Source organism: Callospermophilus lateralis, chromosome 16, assembly GCF_048772815.1.
Source record: "Callospermophilus lateralis isolate mCalLat2 chromosome 16, mCalLat2.hap1, whole genome shotgun sequence".
Taxonomy (NCBI): Eukaryota; Metazoa; Chordata; class Mammalia; order Rodentia; family Sciuridae; genus Callospermophilus; species Callospermophilus lateralis.
In genome coordinates this window covers 54373365-54397244 of record NC_135320.1, presented here as the reverse complement: position 1 = coordinate 54397244, position 23880 = coordinate 54373365, and the positions used below count along the sequence as shown (strand labels likewise).

The 23880-nt window shown below is 43.5% G+C and overlaps 1 protein-coding gene across 3 annotated transcripts in view; it reads right to left on the bottom strand.

Moving 5' to 3' along the window:
• Positions 1 to 23880, bottom strand: part of Matn2 (matrilin 2) — a 135231-nt gene that overhangs the window by 65144 nt on the left and 46207 nt on the right. For all 3 annotated transcript variants that reach the window (XM_076835575.2, XM_076835576.2, XM_076835577.2), the window contains exons 3-4: positions 22566 to 23135; positions 14221 to 14343 (exon numbers count right to left, since the gene is read on the bottom strand). In XM_076835575.2, coding sequence (XP_076691690.1) covers positions 14221 to 14343; positions 22566 to 23135 — 693 coding nt within the window. The remainder of the gene's footprint in view (positions 1 to 14220; positions 14344 to 22565; positions 23136 to 23880) is intronic.

Here is a 23880-nt window from a genome sequence, read left to right as displayed (position 1 = left end):
AATATTGTCACTCCCAAACCTCTAAAGTAGATGAAAAAAAAAAAAAAAAAAAACTGATAGACTCAAATTCTTTTGCCTCTTACCAGCAGGCTTATATCTTATATTTCCATTTGGGAACTCCAGTTAGGATTTTCCATGTATATTTCCAGTGGATTTAGATATAAGGAAAACAGTAATAATCAGAAAAAAGAACTCCAGCTGGTACAAAAATCATAGTGAAAAATCAGGGAAGGACAAAATCTACAGTCAGTTATAAACCTAACCCAGAGTTATAAACAAGATCTGAATCATAGGATATTCATTTATTTATTCAATAAACATGTGTTGAGCATCTACTATATCCCAGACCCTGGAGATACATTGGTGAACAAAGCAAAAAAAGGAATTCGCACAGCTTGTATTCTACTAAAAATTAGTACCTTGAATACACAGGAAATGTGTTTCTGGCTGAAAGAATAGCAAATGCAAAGGTCCTGAGGTGGAACCAACTGGCCCCGTTTGAGGAACTGAAAGCCAGAGTGGCTGTTAGTATCTAGATTGCCCTTCGAGGTCTATGTGTTCAGAGGTGGGGTTTGGGGAAGTGATTAGATCATGAAGGCTCTGACCTCATCAGTGGATTAATCCATTGGTGGCTGAATGGACCACTGGGAGGTGGGATCTAATGGGGGAAGTAGGTCACTGAGGGTGTGCCCTGGAAAGGTGTATTTTCTTGGCAGCCCCTCCCTCCTTTTCTCTCTCTCTCTCTCTTTCTCTCTCTCTCTCTCTCTCTCTCTTTCCTTCTCCTAGTTGCCATGAGCTGAGCCACTTTCCTCTGCCACATCCTTTCACCATGATTTTCTCTCTCTCTCCCTCCTTCTCCCTCCTCCCCTCCCTCCCGCAGTCTCCCTGGGCTGCCAAGAGCTGAGCAGCTCCCAATGGTGCTCTGCCTCATCTTGGGCCCAGAGCAATGGAGCCAGCTGACCTCGGACTGAAACCTTTGAAACTATGAGCCAAAATAAATGATTCCCTTTCTTGTTTCTTGTCGTGTATTTTGGTCACAGCAATGAAGCGCTAACACAGTGGCTTTCATCAGATGTAACCAAAATGATTAAAATACGAGGGGGGCCATGATGAAATCCCCGGGCAATGCTAACAACGTGGGAGCGTCAGGGTGGGGATGTGCCACGGCCAGTCAGTCAGAGACTGGGAAAGGCTGGCAGGTGAGGGCTCGGTGTTTGAAGAATGCGAAACAGCACTCCAGGCCTCAAGAACAGTGTGAGCAAAGTGCAGAAGACAGGAAAGCAGGACCGGCCTGGCAGCTGAATTTCCCTCAGGGAATTCCAGGGCAAGTAGCAGAAGATGATGGGGAAGACCACTGACCCCAGATGGCAGAGGACTGGGGACACACAGGAGGAGTCTTCTGAACTCCACTCCACAGGCAGTGGGGACCACTCAAGGAGAAAACCTTAAGAAAGAGACTGGTGACTGCACCTCAGTTGTGCTTGGAAGGATCAGTCTGGCAGCATCACAGATTCTCTCAGTTCTGGGAACCTTCAACCACATCTAGCCCGGCTCAATGAACACTACTGCGTGGTTTAGCAACAGTGGCAGGTTCCCGAATTCCAAGCTGAGTAGCTCTGGTTTGCATGCAGGCTGATGAGAAGATTTCCTCTTGCTATGAGGATCTTGAATTGTTCAGGATTCTGACCTCATTCATCAGCTGTTAGTGTGTCCCTGGTCTTTTTCCCCCTGGCATGTATCATGATGCTAATTACTTAAGTGTTTGTGCAGTGATGTATTCATGAGTCTCCTTTACTAGACTCTAAACTCCCTACCCTGGTGGGTAGCATCCCTGCACAAAGTCCTGATGGCTGGGAAGTGAGGTTCCAACCAGCTGTCCCCCAACAGCCCAAGCCCATCTCTGGAGGAAGGCAGGAGCTTCTGCATCTGGACCGGCCCACCCTCTGCTCCAGGTGCTGCCTGCCTCCTTCGGGATGCAGCAGGAACCCTGCCTAACTGCAGTGACCAAGGCACTGAAGGAAAATAGGGATTTTTCTTCCCTTATTTATGATAGTCTGACTTCAAATTTTCTAACAAAAGTTTTAATAATAATGGGGAGAAATCAACATGTTACAAAAGAACTTTTTTGAAAGTGTTTTTAAAGGAGTGAATCAGGACCTTATAGCAACAATCCTTGCCTCTCAAGACTTCCCCCTAGTAGAGGGAGAGGCAAGAAAATGCTCATTCCTTTTCAGACAGGTTGGGACACCTGCAAGAAGGTCCTGTCTATGGGAGCAGCAGTGCATGCCTCAGATGCCCAGCAGAACCTTCTGGAGACTTTCCGACAATCTCCATGCCAAGGTACTCACCTTCCATGAAATCAGACTGGCTACGGGTGGGATTCAGGCAGTAGTATCTGTCAAGGCCCCCCAACCCTCGAGGGTGCAGCCAGATGAGAGTCTTTGAACCCAATGGATAAAAAAAGTCCCTGCAGTCTTCCAGAGGGAAGGTGCCCAGACCTGGGAGTAAATCTCCCTCTATTATCTGAGACCCCTCCCCCACGGCTCAGTTTCCTCTTTCAAACAAATCTCAAGAGTGACTGCTCCCCTTGCTTCCCTCTCAGAGCAGCTCAAGGAACACCAGATGCACATGAGGGTGCAAAGTGTGGTAGGAAAAGGAAGAAGGACTGCTCGCATTCCAGAAGATTCGTCCCATGAACGGCGAGTGTGCCAGTTGGCTCCAAGTGCAGTGTCCTTTCATACTGTTTTTAGAAAGTTGGGGATTTATGGCCAGGAGTGATCTGTATGGACCCAAGGGAAACCATTGAGGGATTAATCTAATTAAACAAAGACAAAGGAATAAATACAGACTGGGTCTTGACAAAACAATCTTGTTGTTTTCCTGGCAGTGGTCACTTCCATTTGAAACAAGGACAGATGTTTTTGGATGGTTCCTTATGCTTTTGAAAAACAGCAATTTTTTTTTTCTTCTTCTCACAGGCTGAGAGAATTTCACTGGGGGTGATAAAACAAGCCGAGGGGGATGGGAAAGGCTTCAGTTACTCCAGCACAGCCTTCCTCCTTCTCTTCCTGGTGTCCACATTTAGGGCTCATGACTTCAGTCAAACGTGACCTCCTTCAGGAGCTTTCTCCAAGCTAAACAGGGCTGAAGTCTCCTTCCTCCAGGCTCCCATAGCCTAGACACATGGCTCCCTCTGGCACATAGGCATTTATCCTGTTACTGGAAGGACTTAATCACATGTCTGCCTGCCCCAGTAGAGCATGAGCTGGTCTACTTGGTTTTGATTCCCAGATCCTAGTGCAGTGTTCGGGTGCATGCAGTTAGTGCTCCATAAGTGTTCATTTGCCGAAGAAACAATGACAAAGGCTCATATGCCCTGTCTCCCAACAGGGCTGTTCCTAAATTCCTGTAAACACTCCCTTTCCCTAGAAATGGGTTCCTGAGAAGATGAATGAGAAGGGAACACAACTCTCTTCAAGTGCCTCTACTCATCCTCAGCAGGAGGTATTCCCATACTAAAAGCAGCCTTGGAGTGGGGTGACATCTGAGCACCAAGCCCTAGCTGTGTAGGGAATCTGCTGTCTTTCCTGGGGAGCTGGTGGCTATGCATTTCCCAGCTCATCACTATTGAGGGACTGACAATAAACAAGAGGAAGAGGTAAACATATATGGTCTGTTCTATAACTAGGAAAGGGCTTTCAGGAGCATTGAGAGGAGGTCTTCCCTTTTAAATAGTGTGATCAAAAAAGGGCTTTGCTGAGATGATTTTGTGCAAGGACCTGGGGAGGTGATGTGGAAACAGGCTGAGGGCCTGACTGAGCAGGGCAGTTAGGTCTCTTTGGGAAGGGTGGGGATGAGGCTGGCAGGTAGAAACTATATCAGCTTTAGAGTCAAACTGTAGTGGCACCCCCTTTCTCCGCAGAAAAGTCCTAACTGGGCTTCTCCAGAAATCTTCCCCATGGCTGATTTTAGGATAGTCAGCAAAAGAGTCTCTACAAAAGAGTTCAATGCAGATAAACTTCCTATTTTCGTGTTGTCTTATTTTACTTGGCCACTAGCCGGGAAGAAATCAGCACTCCAGGTGCTGGACACCCCCTTACTAGTTTTTCACAAACGTATCCAGTATAGTAGTTTGTAGAAATGTGCAAACAAGGCCTCTGGCCTTGAGCTGGAGCTTCACAGAGATGTCTACATTTCTATGATAAGAGAAGTTACCAATTGGGCTCCTTGGTAACAGCTGGCAGGGGGAGGAAAGAAAGGGGAGAAGAAGCTCTCCCCTTCTCAGGTGTTGCCTTTGAAGGGTTAACTTGCCCAAAACAGTGAAAGAAAAAAAGCTGCTTTTAGGTGAACTTCTGCAGAGTGTGAACCTCTGAGCCCCTCCCCTTACATGCTGGGTATAAAATTCTGAAACTCCCTGAACTCAGGGTTCAGGGGATTGATTGATTACAATAAAAGCTGTGCCCTCTGAACCTGGCTGCAGCTAAATAAAATTATTTCCTGCTATCTTCGGTGCCTTGCCTCGTGTGTCCCTACAACAAAACCTGGCCCCATCTGGGTGACTTCTGTTAACTTCAAGTAAGTGACTTTAATGAGATTCAATTTTCATCAAGAAGTTAAATAAAAATTAAATCTTATTTGCCAGATTAAAAAACAAAAGTCTACATGAAAGAGCACCTGGTCTATATTAATCCCCTTCTCCTTTCCTAAATCTGGGGGGAGAAAGAAGAAAGAAAGGCCTTAAGTTTGGGAGCAGGAAGGAGAAAGGGGACACAGGACTAGGAGAGAGGTGAACCCCACCAAATTTCGCCCACATCACAATTCTAACCATAATTTCATTTTATTAGATACATAAGAAAACTACAAACACGAATATTAGATTCAAAAATGTTTTAAAAGTACCTTTGGCTAAGTTTCGTTTGCTAAATTGATCTGTTAGAGCAAAGTAGGCAATTTTGAGGTTTATAAACGAAAGATCTGGCCAGATTCATGCTCAACCTTGCCAGAGGCAACTGTCAGCATGCGGTGATGGTCCATAATATTCACTCCTTCCTCTTAGGGCATGTGGCTGCAGCTGCTTAGACTCCCCAGGTGAAACTAATTAGTAAGGACTGGTTACATCAGGGCCCCTGAGCTGTGCTGAAATCCACCCCAGTGTTTCCCTTGAGGTTCGCTTGCACCCTAGATTCCAGCGTCTTCTTTATTCATCATTTCAGCCCTTGGCACTGGGTCCCAGCCCAGAGAACTTGGGAAATTTTCATTCGGCTACATTGGAGGAGGGGAGCATGGGACAAAGACTGTGGCTGCCTGGCTGACATCATCTAGAGCTAAATCAAAGGGTTGTTTTTTTTTTGTTTTGTTTTGTTTTAATAAACTTTTCAGAATTTTAGACAGGCCATGCTGAGTGCGGTTTAAACCAACAGTTTAATTCTTCCTTGGAGTTAAAGCAAATGAACACCTTTATAATAAGCCAATCTCTACTTTTTACAGCTCCTGATGTTATTTAACCCAAGATGTAGAAATCAGAAATTATTTACCACAGCAAGAGAGAAGTGTGTTATTAGGGCTGCAATTTCACTCAACTGGGAATGTTGGGGTCTCTGCCCACCCCACTCCAAAAGCTCTCTCAGGAGTTTGAGACCCACAAATGCAGGCAAAATCTAGGCCTGCATTTGGGGGGACCATCCCCTTTCTTTCATCGTGTCTGAAAGCACTAATCTTATTTTGACAGCTGCAGTTTGGATTTAAAGACTTTCAACAGTAAATGTGAGTCATCGGCCTTGTGCTGAGAGAAACAAAATGAACCCAAAATCACAGAGAAAAACAAACCTGGCCTTGCAGGCAAGCTCCAGCTGGGGCTGCTCCCCATTCTCTCAAGGTCCAATTCTTTTCCAATCCATTCTTCAATTCACTAACAAGATTTTGGTTTTCTTTGGAGAAGGGAAAAGAAGGAAGGGGAGGGAAATCCCCAAAATGAAGCCTTAAAACAGAAGTAAGTCTGACTGAATGAGGTTGATCAAAAAAAAAAAAAAAAAAAAAAAAACAAATAAGTGTGAACAGTGCCCTACTTCTGCTTTTCCATTTCCAAATGGTTGGCATATCATTATGTTCTTAATATAAACCCCCTCCCGAGTGGACTCCCCCAGGGAGAAATCTAGTTTAAAACATCTAGGTCAATGGTCCTAAGCTAGAGTGGACATCAGACATCCCTGGGGGCTTGTGAAAACACATGTTCCCAGGGCCCTGCCCCAGAGGCCCCGTTTAGTAGGTCTAAGGCAGGCTTGGGGACTGGCATTTTTAACAAGGTCCCTGCAAAGCAGATGCTGCAGTCCTTCAGAACCGCTTGTGCTTATGAAAATACTGAAGTAGAAGAGAAGTCGTACAAGGTGCAAGCTCGTCTCCCTTGCATATGCGTTGCCTTCTTAAACTGACATTTGTCCACCCACATCTAGTTAATTCTGTTCTTCCATAGGGCTCTATGCACCCATGCCCTGGCACAGGCAGAGAGTGAACAAGTGGCCCATCCTGATCACTCAGCTACTAGGCCCAGCAGCCAGGGTCAGGAGGGAGCTGGCAACTGGATCTCCTCTGCTCACTAGGTCCCCACAGCTGCTCATGTGCTCCTGGCAGCAGCCAGGTCATTACTGTTGATTCTGCAGCAGAGGCAGCTGCTCTGTGCGTGAGGGTGGCTTGCTCTCACTCTTCCACTCTTGCCCTGCCTGTGAGCTGCCCCAGTGCTCACACCCTGACCTTCACTTTCCACACTCCCTCCTTCCATCTGATTTCTTGCTCTTTCAGGGTCAATGACCACCCCTGAGCAGGTCCAGCCCAGGCTTTTCCTTGAACTCTAATCTTACATCTCAGCTGCACCCAGCCGCTTGTGTGGCTTCCCTTGAGGACTCTGCAGTTTGCCCTCAAAACCTGGTCTCCTCTCTGAAATAATCTGTCAGTATCAACACTAGCCCCACCCACTAGCCCCACCTTATGTCATCAACTTCTCCCTGGGGACTGCGATTGTTGCTGTGGTCTCTTTAATTAATTGTTGCTGTGGTCTCTTTAATTAACTCAGTGTGTGAGTCTAAGAAGCACACACACTGAGTCAAAGGAACCAATCGGAATTGCAGACTGTCATTTTTATATCCTGCTCTGTGTGTGGAGGGAGCAAGAGAAGCCAGAATCTGAGTGTTTCTTGGGTCTCAAGTACATAAAAGAAATGCCCTATAAGAGCGTCCGGCTGTAGAGGGAAATCCACAGGGAACGAATGATATCTCTGCCCCACTCTATCCCCTTCTAGGCCAAAACATAGATTATTTTTTCAAATATTTATGTTTAGTTGTACACAATACCTTTATTTTATTTACTTATTTATATGTGGTGCTGAGGATCAAACCCAGGGCCTCGAATGTGGTAGGAGAACACTCTACCGCTGAGCCACAACCCCAGCCCAGAAGAACATAGATCATTGTGAGCACCCAAAACTGTGGTTTTGCCCTTGACCCCTGTGTTCTGCTCCTCCCAGTGATCAAAGAACACTATGTGCACTCACCTTGAGATCTAACTGCTCCACCCTTTGTCTCCACTCCCATTCCTTCCCGGGTCCCCCTAAAACTATGCCTGCAGGTAGGCCAGTCTAGTTCCAGGACACCTTCTTTGATCTCTTTTCTTACAGCATTTTATCCATTTTATCTGAGTGCCACTTGCCTTCCCAAACCTTCTGATTCATATACACGGGTTTTGTTGAGCTACAAGGAGCATGCAATGAACTGCACATGTTTAAAGTGTATAATTTGATAAGTCGGACAGATTAACATATCATTGCTGAAAGTAAGATGATGAACACAGTCACCACTCCCAAAGATCCTTTAACTTTGTAAGAAACTGCTAAACTCCTTTCCAAAGAGGTATATGTACACAATGGAGTTTTATTCAGCCATAGAGAAGAGTGAATTATGTCACTTGCTGTAAATGGCTGGAACTAGAGAACACCATGCTGGGTAAAATAAGCCAAACTCAGAAAGTCAAGGGTAGAATGTTTTCTCTCATATGTGAAAGTTAGAGAGGAAAAAGGGGGACAGGGAATGGGAAGGATCTCATGAAAATAGAAGGCAGCCAATGGAGTGGGGGGAGGGGAACGTGGGAGGAGGAGGGGGGTGTTGAGGAATTAAATGGATCAAATTATACTGTTAAATTGTGTGCATGTACAAATATTTAACAACAAATCCCACTGTTGTGTATAATTGCAATGTTCTAATAAAAAGGGAAAAAAAAATGGAAACACATGAAACAAGGTTGTTTACTGATTTATGAATGTTGTGATTAGCAGCTCATAGGAACCTAACCCGTCCTTCCCCTAGAAGTAATGATTCAGTATCTGCTAATTCAATATTTGTGAATTAGCATGAGAAATAATGAGAATTGATTATATTCGGCTATTCCAGGTTTTTTTGTATTTTCATATATACTTTAGAATCAAGTTGTAAATTTCTAAAAAAAAAAAAAATCTGCAAGGATTTTGATGGGGATTACTTTGAATCTACAGGTAATTTGAAAAGAACTGACATTTTAGCCATATAGACTTTCAATCTATGATAACAGGATAAGCCTCTATTCCTTTAGATCTTTTATTTATCTCAGAAATCTTTTGAACTTTTTCAGTGTATACAGATCATGCATATCTTTAAAACTCATACTTAATTTAGATATTTAATGCCATTATAAATGTATTTTAAAATATCAATTTCTTATTTTGTTGCCAGTATGCAGAAATACAATAAAATAATTTTTGTATATTGACTTTTTATCTTGCCACCTTAATAAACTCATTAGTTTACTAGTTTTTTTTTTTTTAAAAGAGTTCATTAGTTTTTCCACAGAGGCAATCATGTAATTTAATAAACAGCTTTACTATTTCCTTTCTAATCTGTATGACTTCTAATTTCTTTTCTTTCATTATTACTCCAATTAGACCCTTCAATACAATGTTGATAGAAGCAATGAGTCTTGTTCGTTATACTGTTTTGTTTCTTATTTTAGAAGGAGAGCATTTAGTCTTTTACATTTCAATACAATATTAACTGCAGATTTTTCTTTTAGAGGCTGTTTATCAAGTTGAGGTACTTCCCTTTCATTTCTACTTTATTGAGAGTTTTTATTATGAATGAATGTTAGATGTTATCCATTACTTTTCCTATATCTACCGAGATTATTTTTCCTTTTTTAAAATCTGTTAATATGGTGAATTACATTGATTTCTGAATGCTAAGCCAAATTTGCATTGGTGGGATAGACTGTATGTGGTCTTGATATATTATTCTTTTTAGATACAGTATTGTTGGATTTTAGTTGCTACAATTTTGTTAAATCATTACATCCAAATTCATTAAGGATGTGGGTTACAGTTTTCATTTCTCTCTCTAATAATGTGATTATCTTTCTGGCTCATGCTCCTTGTTTAAACTTTAATATAAAAGCTATCAAATCACTTATATAGCTTGGGAAAATAATGTGAGAAACATTTCCATAGAATAAGAGTACAATGTATTTGGTATGGTTCTTGAGACAGAAGCAGAGAGACAGAAATCTGTACAAGAAAAATGGTACCTTTTGCCAAATGTTGCATTTTCATTAGACAAATTAAATGTTCCAGAAGGGAGGGGAAATTCCATATATATAAATATATAAAAGAAACAAGGTTCTTTCTTGTTAGTGAAAAGGAATTCAAGGGGAGGGAAATGATTAGGGAAATATTCACATGGAAAGGACCCACTCTGTGAGGTTTCTTCTCCCATATTTTTTTAAATGGGGAAAAGGAAGCAGTGAACCTTTATTGTTCTAGCACTATGCTAATGCTTTTGATATGCAAAACATGATCTCATATAATGGTATTTGAAAGGCAAAAAGGATCTATAACGTTGAACTTCAAAATGTTCTAAATCACCCTAAGAGCAGATCCCAGAAGGTTAGATTCTTAAATGCACTTGATCTAGTCTTTGAATGGAAAGGCACTTTGTGGACAGCTGATTTTTCATTCAGAATGGGCTACCTGAATTGCAAAGAGACCTAATTGCAAAGTCACCTAATGATGGATTTATGCTACCCCTGAAAAAGAGAAAGTTAGTGAGAGTGGGTAGAATGAGTGCTAATAACACTTCAATAATTGAAGGACTTTCTTTATTTGGGTAAGGAAATAGCTTTCTGGCAGATGGCTTCAGATGGCAGAAATAGGATCAAAGGTGGAGAGTAGGATTTCAGTTCAGCCACTAATCCAAGCTGTTTGGATGTAGCTTTGCAATGACCCAGTTCTTAAGAGCCATCGCCCATCTGGGATCCTGGGAGGAGATAGAATTCTGGGGTTATATGGAAGAGGGAGAGAGCCAGAACTCTGAGAATCAGCTTGTTACCACCACCACTTGTTACCACTCAAAGAATCTATGAATCAGCTGTGTCTGCCTCCTTTCTCCACCAGGCAAAGAATAAATAAATAAATAAATGTGTGTGTGTGTGTGTGTGTGTGTGTGTGTGTACATGCAAATAAATATGCTTTTTCCTCCCTCTTCCTTATGAAATATTTTATTAGAGATTGATGACCAAAGAGAAAGCTCATCAAACACTCCCAAACTTCACAGCACTCAGGCTGCATCCACAGCAGTCCTGGGGAGCCCAGAGGGCACCGTGCAGGGAGACAGTGACTCTGTGCCACAGCTACCTGAAGAGACAAGTAACTGTCCGTGGCCCTGCCTGGAGCTTCATCCAGCAGGGTCCCAAAGTGGAAAAGCCCTCTGGGGTCTCTCAGCAGGGCAGACTCCTCACCAACCACAGCATCAGCAGCCTGGGTGACCCAACAGCCAGTCCTGAAACCACATCCAGGGTCACTGTACTTTTGAAGACAGTTGCCTAAGTGGCCCTCCCACCATCATTTTGTGCAATGACAGTATCACAGCATTTGGCAGTGAACTTGGGGAACTATCAGTTGAATGTTAGTCCTGTTGAATGAGCTCTGAGTCTCTTCAGGATCAGAGGGTCATGGAATTTATCTGTCCTGGACTTGGAGAGGCTTCTCTAGGTTGCAGGGTTGCCCTGTTGCCATCTGGGGGCCCTCAAGTATCATGGGAGAGTATCAAACGGTGGCTCAGAGCTAGGACATAGCACGATTTGGATTCTGGTTTGGTCACATTGGTAGCCATGTGACCTTGAGTTAACTGTCTAACATGTTCATTCCTTACCTGTAAAATGAGAATGATAAAATTAACTTTAAGAGCTCATTGTGAGAGCTGGGGTTGCGGTTCAGTGGTACAGCACTTGCCTAGCATGTGTGAGGCACTGGGTTCAATTCTCAGCACCACATAAAAATAAATAAAGTTCCATTGACAACAACAACAACAACAAAAAAAAAAAAGGTTAGCATTTAAAAATAAAAAAGAGCTCATTGTGAGAATTAAATGAGAAGACAGAGAGAAAGCATTCAGGAGAGCCTGGCACATGGTTAGGCCTGACTTTGCGACCTACACACTGAGCTCTATATGGGCTACAGTCCCTGTTGATCACAGGTACCTCAGCTGTTTATTGGATTCACTCATGCAAGAATGGGAGCTCCAAAACCAAAGCAGCATTGCTGTTTTATTCACTGTTTTATTTCCACCTTTTTACAGGCTGCCTGGTATGCCTTCTATTCTCAATGCATGTTATATTGAGGAAAATAAGTAAATAAATGAGGACTTGAAAGCATGAAAGACAAGAACTTCTTAGGGAATAAGAGGTTTTTGGACAAGGGGGTGTAACCCACATTTCTTTCCATGTAGGAGATTATCCTGCTACATACAGCAGCCTGGATGGCCCAACAGCCAGTCCTGAAACCACATCCAGGGTCACTGTACTTTTGAAGACAGTTGCCTAAGTGGCCCTCCCACCATCATTTTGTGCAATGACAGTATCACAGCATTTGGACAAAAGAGAAAAATGGAAATAGCAGTGTCTTGTTCCTCTTCAGGCCCATGAGAGTTTTGCAGGGACACGTTCCTGAGAGCAGTTGGCAAAGAGACTTTGGTGGATGGCATAGCTGTCCCTTGCCACAGCTTTAACTATTCACGAGACCAAATTCAGGGGTTAACAAAGACTGATCAATAAAGTCAGTATTAATTTGTTGCCGCCATTCCCATTTTATGGATAAGAAAATTCAAAGTAAAGGGATTTAAATAACCAGCTCAGGGTAAGACAGCCACAAGGGGTAAAAAATTTTCAGGATTGAAATGAGACCTGTAGACCATAAAGACCCTGTTCTTCCAACAAGGCCATTGGTATTCCAATTTCAGAAATGCAAAAAAACAAAACAAAACAAAAAAAAACCACTCTTGAGTATGATCTTTTTCTGACAGAGAGGGAATCATACATATGTTAAGCTAAGTCTGGTGCTGAAGGTAGTGATAGCTTAACTCCTTCAGGGTCATTGGCAGGCTAGTCAGATGGGCAGCTGAGCCCTGTTCCAGCTCCTTCTCTTCTCCGGAGGTGAGGCCCTTCTAAAAGTCCACTCACTGCCCAAGGCTAATGAACCTCAGAGTATGGCAGCAATGGGTCAGAAGATCTTGGCAAATCCATACCAGTTAACTCAATCTCTGACTGTGAACCCAGGAGTCACTTCCTGACTCGTTCTTAGCTGTGGAAGTATGAGAGCCACTGCTTTGGGCCCCTATCACATCTCCTCCCTGCTACCCACCTTGGTATCTGTTGGAAGCCCCAGTGCAGCCCCAGGCAGGGAGTAGTCCAGGGACATCAGGGGCCATGGAGGGCCCAGGCAGGGCTGGCAACCCTGCTCACGAAATCAGAGGGAAGACCTTTTGGTTTTTTATTAGTTGGTGTCAGAAATCCTCTGGCTTGGCTAAGCCAGCCCATGGGAAATGGACATTGGCAGCTTCCCAGATCCCCGCTGAACATTGGGACATCCAACAAGGAGAAGAATCCTTGTGACCCTCAGAAGGGCAGGGCAGAAAGGGAGTGGGCAAGACGGAGGGAGGCTCGGCACACCTAAAGAGGACAGAGGGAGACTAGGAGATGCTTAGGATGGTTGCTAAGTGAGGTGTGAGAGGATGTGAGCTGATCTTTCCCAGGCTCTCCCAGTTCTTCTGTAAACTCCCTTAAACCCTGTGAGTATTTTCTGTGAGTGATTTGTGCTGTGGATCCTGATGAAGCATCAGATCTTGGAGCAGAAAATGAGGATGATTCCAGCTACTTAATTAACATCTGGGGGCCTGGGGTCTGAGAGGAGCCTAAGAGCACAGAGCTCCCTGGCCCTCAGAGTTCAGAGGGCTCCAGAGCCACAGAACTGGAGGGAGTCAAGCAGATGTTCCCTAATCTTGGGGAGCCTCCAGCCATGCACTCAATTCTTTAACTGAAAAGTGAGAAGAAAAATGGAAAATGTGGTTTGGCTCTATAAAAGTGATACTAATTACAGCCATTTGTGCAAACTGCTTTCCATTAATGCTTAATTGCTAACCATGTGGTATAGGAACAATTATGCATCGCAAGAATTACATGTCAGCTTGCCTGAGTTCTGCTTCCCTCCTGCGTGCTGGTCTTCCTCAGGCTTTGCTTTTGTAGCCTGCTTGTCTGTGGGTTAGGACAGCAGCTACACTCAAGCGTGGAGAAAGATCGAGCACAGATGTATGGGTAATTCTGTCCTGTAAGGGATGGTTACCTGGTGCTGGCTCAGAATATGCCCTTTTTTAAATTTAGGAGACCGATAAAGCATCCCTCACCAAAGCAACCAGATCCCTGTATACCTCTAAAACAGAACTTAAGTAATCATTCCCAGCTGAAGTAAACAACTCATCTTAAGTCCATGCTTTAGAGAGGAGAGTAAAATATGGAAACAATTCCTCAGGGTACACTTAATAAAGACAGCAGATAACAAGGTTCTTCAGTAGCTACCCCTATAGAAGAAGTTGAGAGGTGAAGGGGACCAGCTCACACACGCCAAGTAACTTTTCTGAGACAGTGTCTCCACTAATCTCTCACATTCTGCCTGGTGGCCTACTATGTGCCAGGGTCTGGCATAAGCACCATGATGGGCAGAGTTGGGGGCAGAGTCAGCACAAAATATGGAACCTTGTCTGTCCTCAAGGTAAGTGGGTTGGGAGAGGGACTAGAGATGAATAAAATAAATAAATAAATAAATAAAGCCCACATGAAAGAAGAGAGAACAATACAGATACACCCACAAAGCAATCTTACTTCTGCAAGTCTTCTGATCCGAGTTGAGAATGTACCCTTGTTTGCACCTGCAGACATATGAGCCAGGAGTGTTGATGCAGAAGTGGGCACAGTTGTGTTCCAGGATGCTGCACATGTGGACCACTGAAAGGGAAGACAGAGGCCATTAAGTGAACAGTGACGCTTTCCCTAACGTCATCCCACCCAACATTGATTCTGAGCCTACTCTGTGAATGAGAGAGCAGGACCAAATAGAAGTGAGCTGCAGGTCCTCCCCTCAAGGGGCTTTACAATCTACAGTACACAATACAGGTACAGATAGGTGGCATCAGCAACTTATAAAGGACCATGTAGGGTTGTTGGAAAATAGTGTTAGGATGAACCATATGAAATTGCTGACATCCAGTTGTTTTTGACCTACAAAACCAGAAATTTCCAGTTTAACTTAATAAATACCATTCAGCAGGCAGGATGATCAGAAAGTTTACTGACTACCAGAAGATGCCTTAGCTTATGCGGATTTCCATAGGGAGAATTGGAGTTGGAGAAAAAGCTATTAGTTAAATGAGGATGTGTTAAAGAGCCCAAAGTTTCCCAGGATCACAAGTTGTTGTTGTTTTAATATTTATTTCTTAGTTGTATTTGGACACAAGACCTTTATTTTATTTATTCATTTTTATGTGGTTCTGAGGATGGAACCCAGAGCCTTGCACATGCTAGGTGAGCACTTTATTGCTGAGCCACACCCCAGTCCCCTAAATAATGCATGTTTTTAAATATGCAAAAGTATACAAAACTTTGGAGTAAGAATGAATTCATAGGTTTCATGTTAGCGTGATTTTTATATCTCAATTTAAAATATTTCTGCATTTATTTTCTGAAGTACCTCAGCTCTTAGATGCATAGATTCTTTTTTTTTTTTTTTTGAATTTTTTAATATTTATTTTTTAGTTCTCGGCGGACACAACATCTTTGTTTGTATGTGGTGCTGAGGATCGAACCCGGGCCGCACGCATGCCAGGCGAGCGCGCTACCGCTTGAGCCACATCCCCAGCCCAGATGCATAGATTCTTGCATAAGCCTACATAGAGCTCATAAAATTCTCATTGTTTTTTATGTCTTAATTTAGGATTATACTCAACATAATGCAACTCAAGCATATTTAAAATTAACAACTATCAGTGTGCAAATTATGTAAGTGTTCTTACAGACACAAAAGATGTTTATATGTAGAAAATAATTCTATGAAGTTAAAATAAAAGGGGCACTCAAAAGCTAAGAACAATTCCATTCATCTAGCACTTAGAAAAACTCAGCTATTGATGAAATCCATCCTAAAACCATGGCTCTTTATATCTAAGTAAGAAATATGGTAGGCAATAAATGGAATAGGGGAGTAAAACTGTTTTATTTCATGACAGTACAATATAGAATGTATTGTTCTGAGTTTATGCTTGTGTTTTAGCTCCTGTTAGGTACAAAAAACATTAGGAAAGTTCATAGATTAAATCTCATCTGTCATTTTTACTACAGGGTAAAATAACCATCTTTTTTGTGATGCTGAGCAATTTCTTAACTTTTTTATATAAAGTGGGACACAAATAGCAATGGCTCATATGGACTTTGTGAAGGTTATGTTACCCAAGATGGTAAAGTGGTTAGAAGAGTGTCCATTATGGGTGGTGGGGGGTGTGTACTCTGTACCAATTTATAAATGCCAAAGAAAATATAATGATTTTTAATTGACATATTTCGTTTCATCCTATAAGTACTGATCTTTGACTTTGACTTTGGATTTTCACTCCACATACTGATACATGTATTGTATATCTTGGAATCTAAAATGTACCCCAATTTCAGAGATGTTCAAATGTGAGGATACATAGAATCAATCCTCATTATTTGTGGATTCCATATTTGGAAATTTTCCTACTTGCTAAAAATTATTTGTAACCCCAAATCAATATTCACAGCACTTGCACAGTCATTTGCGGACACGCTCAGAGAGGTGAAAAATTTGTCATCCGACGCAGATGTTCCCAGCGGAGGTCGAACAAGGCAACGCTCTGTTTTCTCGTTGAAGCTGTCATATTTCATACTGCAAACAAGTCATTTTCACAGTCTATTTAGTGCCATGTTTTTGTCATTGTTGAGCTTTTCATAGGTGATTTTGCTGTTTGAAAGGGTGAAGAGCTGTCTAGTGTTCCCAAGTGCAAAAAGGTTGCGATGTGCATTTTGGGGAAGATATGCATGTTAAAATAAGCTTCATTCTGGCACAAGTTATACCTTTGTTCATAAAGGTATAAATGTTAATGAATCAATATTCATATGGTAAATAAGTTGTGTTTAAACAGAAACACAGAAAGAGGTAATTTATTGGTCAGTTGACAAAAACGTCAAATGACCAAGGGTCACAGGACCCACATATGTACCTGGGATGTTTTGCATCCTGCAAGGCTCTCCTCTCTCCCTGGACTGCTGCCATCAAGTCACTCGTGGGCATAAGGACACTCCTGAGGATCACATAGCATGTCACCACCATTCCTTCATAATGAAGGAAGTCTAGAGTTTAGGCAACTGACTCCACCCAGTCCCCCCTGGGGAGGCCCCAGCAATGGGCCTGGTGCCTGACTCCTCACTGGGACCTTGACAGACAAAATACGAGGAGGGTGAGGCAGGGAAAATCCCAGGTGGGCAGCCAGCAGCCCTGTGGGGAAGAGGGTGGCCTTTGGAAATAGACCACCCAAAAGCTCAGATTTGCCACCTATTATGACCTATATGAATTACTTAATTTCTTTTAACTCCACTTACTTCACCTGTCAAATAGGGACATTATAAGAACTATTGCATAGGGTTAGGAGGGGCAGCTTGTAACTAAGGCTTATTTTGGTCGTGTCACATAAAAGAAACTGGAACCAGGAGTTTGTAACTGGGCACAATTGGAGAGCACTGGATTAGGAGCCAGAAGACTTGCATTCTAGTCTCTTCTCCCTTGTGGAACAAGTGAAGGAAGAGAAGGAGGTGTGTAGGAAGCTCTTTTGAGGCCTGTTTCTTCACCTGTAGAACAAAGGCATGAGTGGGCTCTAGGGACCCTTAGTATAGACCCCTAGTATTTAGTCTGTATAGCAGCACCCTCTCTAGAAACAACCCTTCCTGCCTGGTGACCATGGGAGCTGGCATGGTGGCCTGAGTTGGCTCCACTCCTGGCTGCTACAGGTTGGTACGGTGTTTGACAATCAGTCCTTAATTGGCATTTAGAAACTAGAACTTAGTAAAGGGGACTCAAACTAATGGCAGGCAAAGGGAGGGCCCACAGGATGAGGCTTCCTGCCCCATGGACCAGAGAATAAGGGGAGCAGATGAAAGCAGGTCACTCATTACTCTTGTCCTTATTTCCATGAATAATACGATTCAATCCCCTCCTTTTCAAAGCTGACGCAAGTCAAACTTCTGATACTTTCAACAACGACAAAAAATAATTCCAATTTTATTACATAGAATAGGTTCTTCCATCTTTAGAATCCTATGGATGAGGGCTTGAGGGAGCTGAGGAGCATTTGGGCTTCAGGCCTTGCTCTCCTGTGGGACAGGCCTTTGCAAGATGACTAAAGGGAAGAAGATATCCTGGCTCCTGACCTGCCAGACAGGGTCCCATTAGCCCCTTTTCTCAGAAGATCTTCCAGGTTTACATTGGGTCAAGGTTTCATGTTTGGAGGGGAAAATAACTAACTAATCAGTCATCTAAGTCATTGGTGGGATTGGCTTTTGGTTAGGAAACATGAAGTGTTTTTTAATAACTGTATCCATGACCAAGAGTGTTCATTATGGTGAGGTTGACTTGGGGTCTTGAAAGGAACAATTACTGGGTATATGAATCAGATATCCATCAGTCTGGTCTCCCCACTTCAGAATGGAGCCTCAAGGGGGTACAATAAGTAGACTTTGCCCAGGCCAGTCTGTGAAGGGTGTGTCTTCAGAACACTATTATGGCCTTAAATTATGCCTGCTTTGGCTGGGACAGGGCTATTAGGGTAGGAATGGCCTCCTTCAACTCTAAAATGCCAGGCCACACTGATAAAGCTGGCACTGAGAGATTAATTAAAAGAAGCCCTGCCCAGGTTATAGTGAGCCAAAGGACAGATATGCAAAGGAGAGACACACATTTTTCAGCCCTGAAAAATGCATGTGCTCTCTCACTGGGAGGCAAAAATGGTGGATGTGTGGCTTTTGGTCATCTTGTAAACAGGACCTCAATTCATAGGACAGTTGGCCTCCAAGCCTATCTGGCAGTCTCGGGCATTGCCTGAGAATGGGACCTCAGGATTTTCCTTGGCTAGTGTGGGAGGTCACTGCTTCACCAGTACAAAGCTGCTGCTGTGCCCAGCTCCATGGCCACATAGCCACCATGAGCTGAAACCATGGCTCTTGCCCAAGAGACTGGCTGTAGAGCCTAATCAGTTCCTAGCTGCAGGATAAAGGCTCTTGCCCTGATCCCATCTAGACACTGCCTGTCTCTGTCTGCAGATCCAGCACCACTTTCTGCTCTGCCTATAGTATGTGTCATTTGCCTTTTCCCCACTAAAATCCTGTCCTTCCTAGGTGCAAAAGTGGCCTCTACTCCCCTGCCTGGCACTTTATGGACACTTCAAACTGTGGGTCATGACTCCTTATTGGGTAGTAAAATCTGAGAGAACTGAGACTAGCATTTACATTTTTTTAAAAAAATAAAATTGAGCCAGACTTGGTGCATGCCTGTAATCCCAGTGGTTCAGGAGGGTGAGGCAGGAGGATTGCAGATTCAAAGCCAGCCTCTGCAATTTAGCAAGACCCTAAGCAACTTGGCAAGACCCTGTCTCAAAAAATAAAAAGGGGTGGGGATATGGCTCAGGGGTTAAGTGCCCCTTGGTTTAATCCCTGGAATCAATCAATCATTAAAGAAAATAGAAACGAAATTGAAAATATCATCATTCTTTGCCTGGATTATTTCATTCACCCTCCCCATCAACTCTGGCCAACCAGCTCCTGCTCCTCCTTCAAGTCTGTGTAGCACATAACGGTTAGGATGCAGCTTCTGACCAGAGTGCCTGGGCACCCGTTTCAACTCTTTCACTTAGACCTACCTGTGCCTGGGCAAGTTATTTAACCTCTCTGGGTCTAAATTCCCTTTTCTATAAAATGGAAATTTTAAAAGCACCTACTTCACAGGCTAATCATGTTAATAAAAAGATTAATAAGACTAATAAGATGCTAATGGCTCAAAAAAGCACATACACATGTTAATAGCAATAGATAGAGAGACTCTCAAAACCTCAGAGATGCCATCTATAATTGAAAGATGTTCTTTGATATTGTCTGATAACTGGAGGGCAGATCAAAACTGTGTAGCCTATGGATGCTCAGTATATTGACTATAATAATACATAAGACGTGTGTACTGAGCAGGGCTCTAACATCTGTTCACACATCTACTGTGTGTATAAAATCCCCATTCTAAAGATGGAGCAATGGAAGCTCAAAGGGGGACTATGAAGAATCTTCTCAGCGTTCTAGAGCTGGAGTCCCCTCACTTCCATCCTTTTGCCTGTGGGTGAATGCCAATCACAAAGCAGGTTTACCAGGTAAGGTAGGGCATGGGGGGTGCTGTTGGAAAATGGTCCCAATACGTAAAAGAGTGAAATGAGCAAGAGGTTTGCAATCAGAGCCTTACTACCATCTCCTGGCTGTTTGCTGTTGGCTGATTTGTCTGACAAGCTCACTAAACTGTATGAAGACAGCGGGGTCAAGGGGCCACCTGCCTCCAGAGTTTCCAGGAGGCTCAAAAGCAAAAACCTAAGGGATAGTGCTTCATATATGTTAGGTACTGCAAGCTTGCTAAAGAGGCTCCAGGGCCTCTTCAATACCTTCAAAACAGTGGCTAAGGCTGTTGGGCTGAGCCTGGTGGGACCTAAAGAGTGCAGCTATGGGCAGGGGTTGTGGCTCAATGGTACAGCACTTGCCTAGCATGTGTGAGGCACTGGGTTTGATCTCTGGCACCATATAAAAATAAACAAATAAAATAAAGGTATTGTGTCCATCTATAACTTAAAAAAATTAAAAATAATTAAGGAAAAAAAAAGTACAGCTATATCTCCTGCAAGATGGATGTGGGTGGGGGATTCATTGTTCTCCAGCCACACAAATGAACAGGAAATACCAATGTTTTCTTAGAGCTTCCAGATTGCAAAAAAAGAAGACAGAGGGGGAAAATCCAAACTGCCTTTTAATTTTGCTGCTGACCTTACAGCACACAGAGAAGGATCTTCCATGGACAAGTTCACATTCAACAAGTTCACGGGGGTCAGCTGCGTTGTAGCTCTTCCACCTTATCAGATTATCTTTCCATTTGCTGATTAATCCAGAGTGCTTACGAAAGAAGTCTTCCATTAAGATTTTCCAATACATACCGATAAACTGTCAAAAGTGTGATAGAACCAATTTCTTTTAAAAATATTTCCAGGAAAGGGGGAGCATAAATTCTGCAGAAGTCATTTAAAGTCATAAACCTTAAAAATGTTTGCAGTGTGTTCTACTGATTGAAGTTTCCAGTTGACTTAGGCCGCGACACACCACAATAACTCGGCCTCTCTGTGGCGCCAGGGAAATGGCACTTCTGAACATTTTCCAAGTGACATTGCAAAGAAAAAGGTTATTTTTTTCCTCCATGGCATTGATTTTTTTTTTAAGTAAACCTTTTGATTCTGGAGTCAAGAAAAAAGGGGGTCTCAGGTTTTTGAGATTTATTCTTAGCAAGAGGATTTAAAAAAAAAATAAAACATCAAATGTTCATCATTTTCTTTCTCCCTGAGGCCTTTTCATGCGGATCTAGGGTTTGTCCCATTCTTTTTTTTTTTTTGGTATCAGAGATTGAACCCAAGGACCATTAACCACTGAGCCACATCCCCAGCCCATTTTTATATTTTACTTAGAGACAGGGTCTCTCTGAGTTGCTTAGGGCCTTGCTAAATTGCTGAGGCTGGCTTTGAACTAATGATCCTCCTGACTCAGCCTCCCCAGCCACTGGGATTACAGGCATATGCCAGCGCACCAAGCTATGTTTGTCACATTTTGAGAACTGGTCCTCAGAGCCCTTACAGGAGCAGGTCCCCCTCCGAGGGAGTTAGTGAGGAGTCGGCTTCTTAAGCTCATTCTCACTTTTTTTTTTTTATACCATGGACTGAACTCAGGGGCACTCAACTACTGATCCCCATCCCTTCCCTATTCTTGGTATTTTATTTACAGACAGGGTCTCACTGAGTTACTTAACACCTCACTTTTGCTGAGGCTGGCTTTGAACTTGAGATCCTCTTGCCTTAGCCTCCGGAGCCACTGGAATTATAGGCATGCGCCACGGTGCCTGGCTTAAGCTCATTCTCCACTCATATGTCAGAAATGCTAGTCATTTCAAAACAGAAAACATTTCCTTTTATTTCTTCATCAAAGAAGCATGGTGACTGGAAGGGACAGGGGCAGCTGGGGTGGACAAGGCAGGACGGAACACTGTTTTCCAGGTGAGACACACGTTTCCAGTTGTCAGGGACAGGAGTAGAGCCTGGATGAAAAAGGGACTCCCAAAGGAGGAAGAGTCGAGAAGGCAGCTGTAGAGGCAGGAAACTGGGGCGAGAGCAAGTTGACCTGCTGAGAAAAGTGGAGCCAGGGTTGGGGTTGGAGGTCACTGGGAGGAATGTAGGAAGGAGGAGAGAAGCCATGTGGAGAAGAAGATTAGGAAGCAAGAGAGGGAAGAAAAATGTCTTAACATAGAAGAATGCAGATCCAGGACCTGGGGAGGTATCTTCCTGCAGAAGGAGTAGTGGGTGAGGAGAATCACCTGCCACCCTTACAGGTGGGAAGGTGCCATCATCCTACATCCTGCCCACACTCCCAGGCACTAAGTCTTTTTGTCAATTAAGAAAACATCCACTGCTAGTTCCACTGTGGGACAAAAATACCTTGGTACTCTACACTATCCAAGAGAACCAGATTATGGTTGCTGCCTTCCATTCCCATCCCCGCTCCAATGCATGGATTCTAATTTACAGAGCACCAGGACAGCCCAAGTGCTAGAGAAAAACTTTGTTTTAACCCCTGGCCTAGGTTAGGCCCTGTTCCATCGTCTCCTGAATTCTTCCTCCAGTCCACTGTCACAACTGCACTTAATTATTTGTGTAATTAATTATATGCTTCCCATCTGTCTCCCTTGGCCAAAGTGTAAGCCTCCAAAGAACACTGCGTCTCTCCTGGCCTTTGCTGTAGCACAGGATGAACCCTTGAAGATGAGTGAATGAGTCCTAACAGTTCCCCTCGAAGAGTCGAAGAAAGGTTGGACTCACCGCACAACTTGTTCTGGAACACCGAGGTCAGTGACTCGATTTGGCTGAAGTTGGCCACCAGGAAGACATGGTCCTCATGGGGCTCACTCCCAATGGCCTTCAGTGTGTTGAAGTCCACTTGGCCCACACCGATGGCAAAGATCAAGATGCCTGTGTCCCGCGCCTTTGCAGCCACCTCGGCCACAGAGTCCTGGGGCCTCCCATCTGTCACAATCATTATGACTCGAGGCACATTCTCTCTCAGAGGCCGGGCCCCCTCTGCTTCTGAGAATGCAATATTCAGGGCATACTGGATGGCCAGCCCCGTCATGGTGCCTGTGGACAGATGCCTCATCCTCTTGACCGCTCGTTCCACCTCAGATTTCCTCTTGAAGGTCTTGAGGGAGAACTCGTTCTTGACCGTGCTGCCATATTGGAGCAGACCCACCCGGGTGACATCTGGACCAATGTCCAAGAACTGCAAGATATCCACAATGAACTCCTTGACCTTTGCATAGTCGTGGGTGTTGACGCTGCGGGAGCTGTCAATGATGAAGACCAGGTCTGCTCGCTTATTGTCACAGGAGCTCCCTGGGGAAAGAGGAGCAGTCAAACACTTTAGAAGGGAGTTAAGGATGTAGTAAAGATTGGCTATTGCTGGAAATCCTGGAATTGATGATCAATTTTCAAACCTCCAGAATTTATCAGTCTCCTCCATACTTGGGAAGTCATATATATATGTGTGTGTGTGTGTGTGTGTGTGTGTGTGTGTGTGTGTGTGTGTATACTTGACTGTATGATGGTAACCCTTGGCTATATATAAATATATACTTTTTTTTTTTTTTACAAAATAAGTAAACGTATTAGTTTCTAGAAAGTTGCCAATGTAGTTTTTAGGTTGGAAGACACCTGATCAAGGTCACAATTATTTTATTATTTTCTGCATAGCACAGAAGCTTAGCAGGATACTTCAGAGAATATAAAAGCTTAAGACAGAGTCCAATGTCAAATAGCTAACAGTCTACCTGGGAAGACTTAACTAATGGAACAATGAAAGAGTAAGTAGTATGAAACCATGGTCCTGACAGAAGATATTAAGAGAACAGGGATATTAGTGGGCTGGGAGATGAGATGTGAGCTGTGTTGTGGGAGCAGTGTTTGGACTGGAGAGTAAAGGGACATGTTGGTAGCCCAAGTTGGAATGAACGTGGTGGATAACAGAGTAAGTGATGAGCCTGGGTGGTAGAGGGAATATAGGAGTTACAGGCAGGAATTAGTTGGAGGGTTCATTGAGGCCAGTTATAGACTTTGGGGGCAGTACCAGAGATTGAACCCA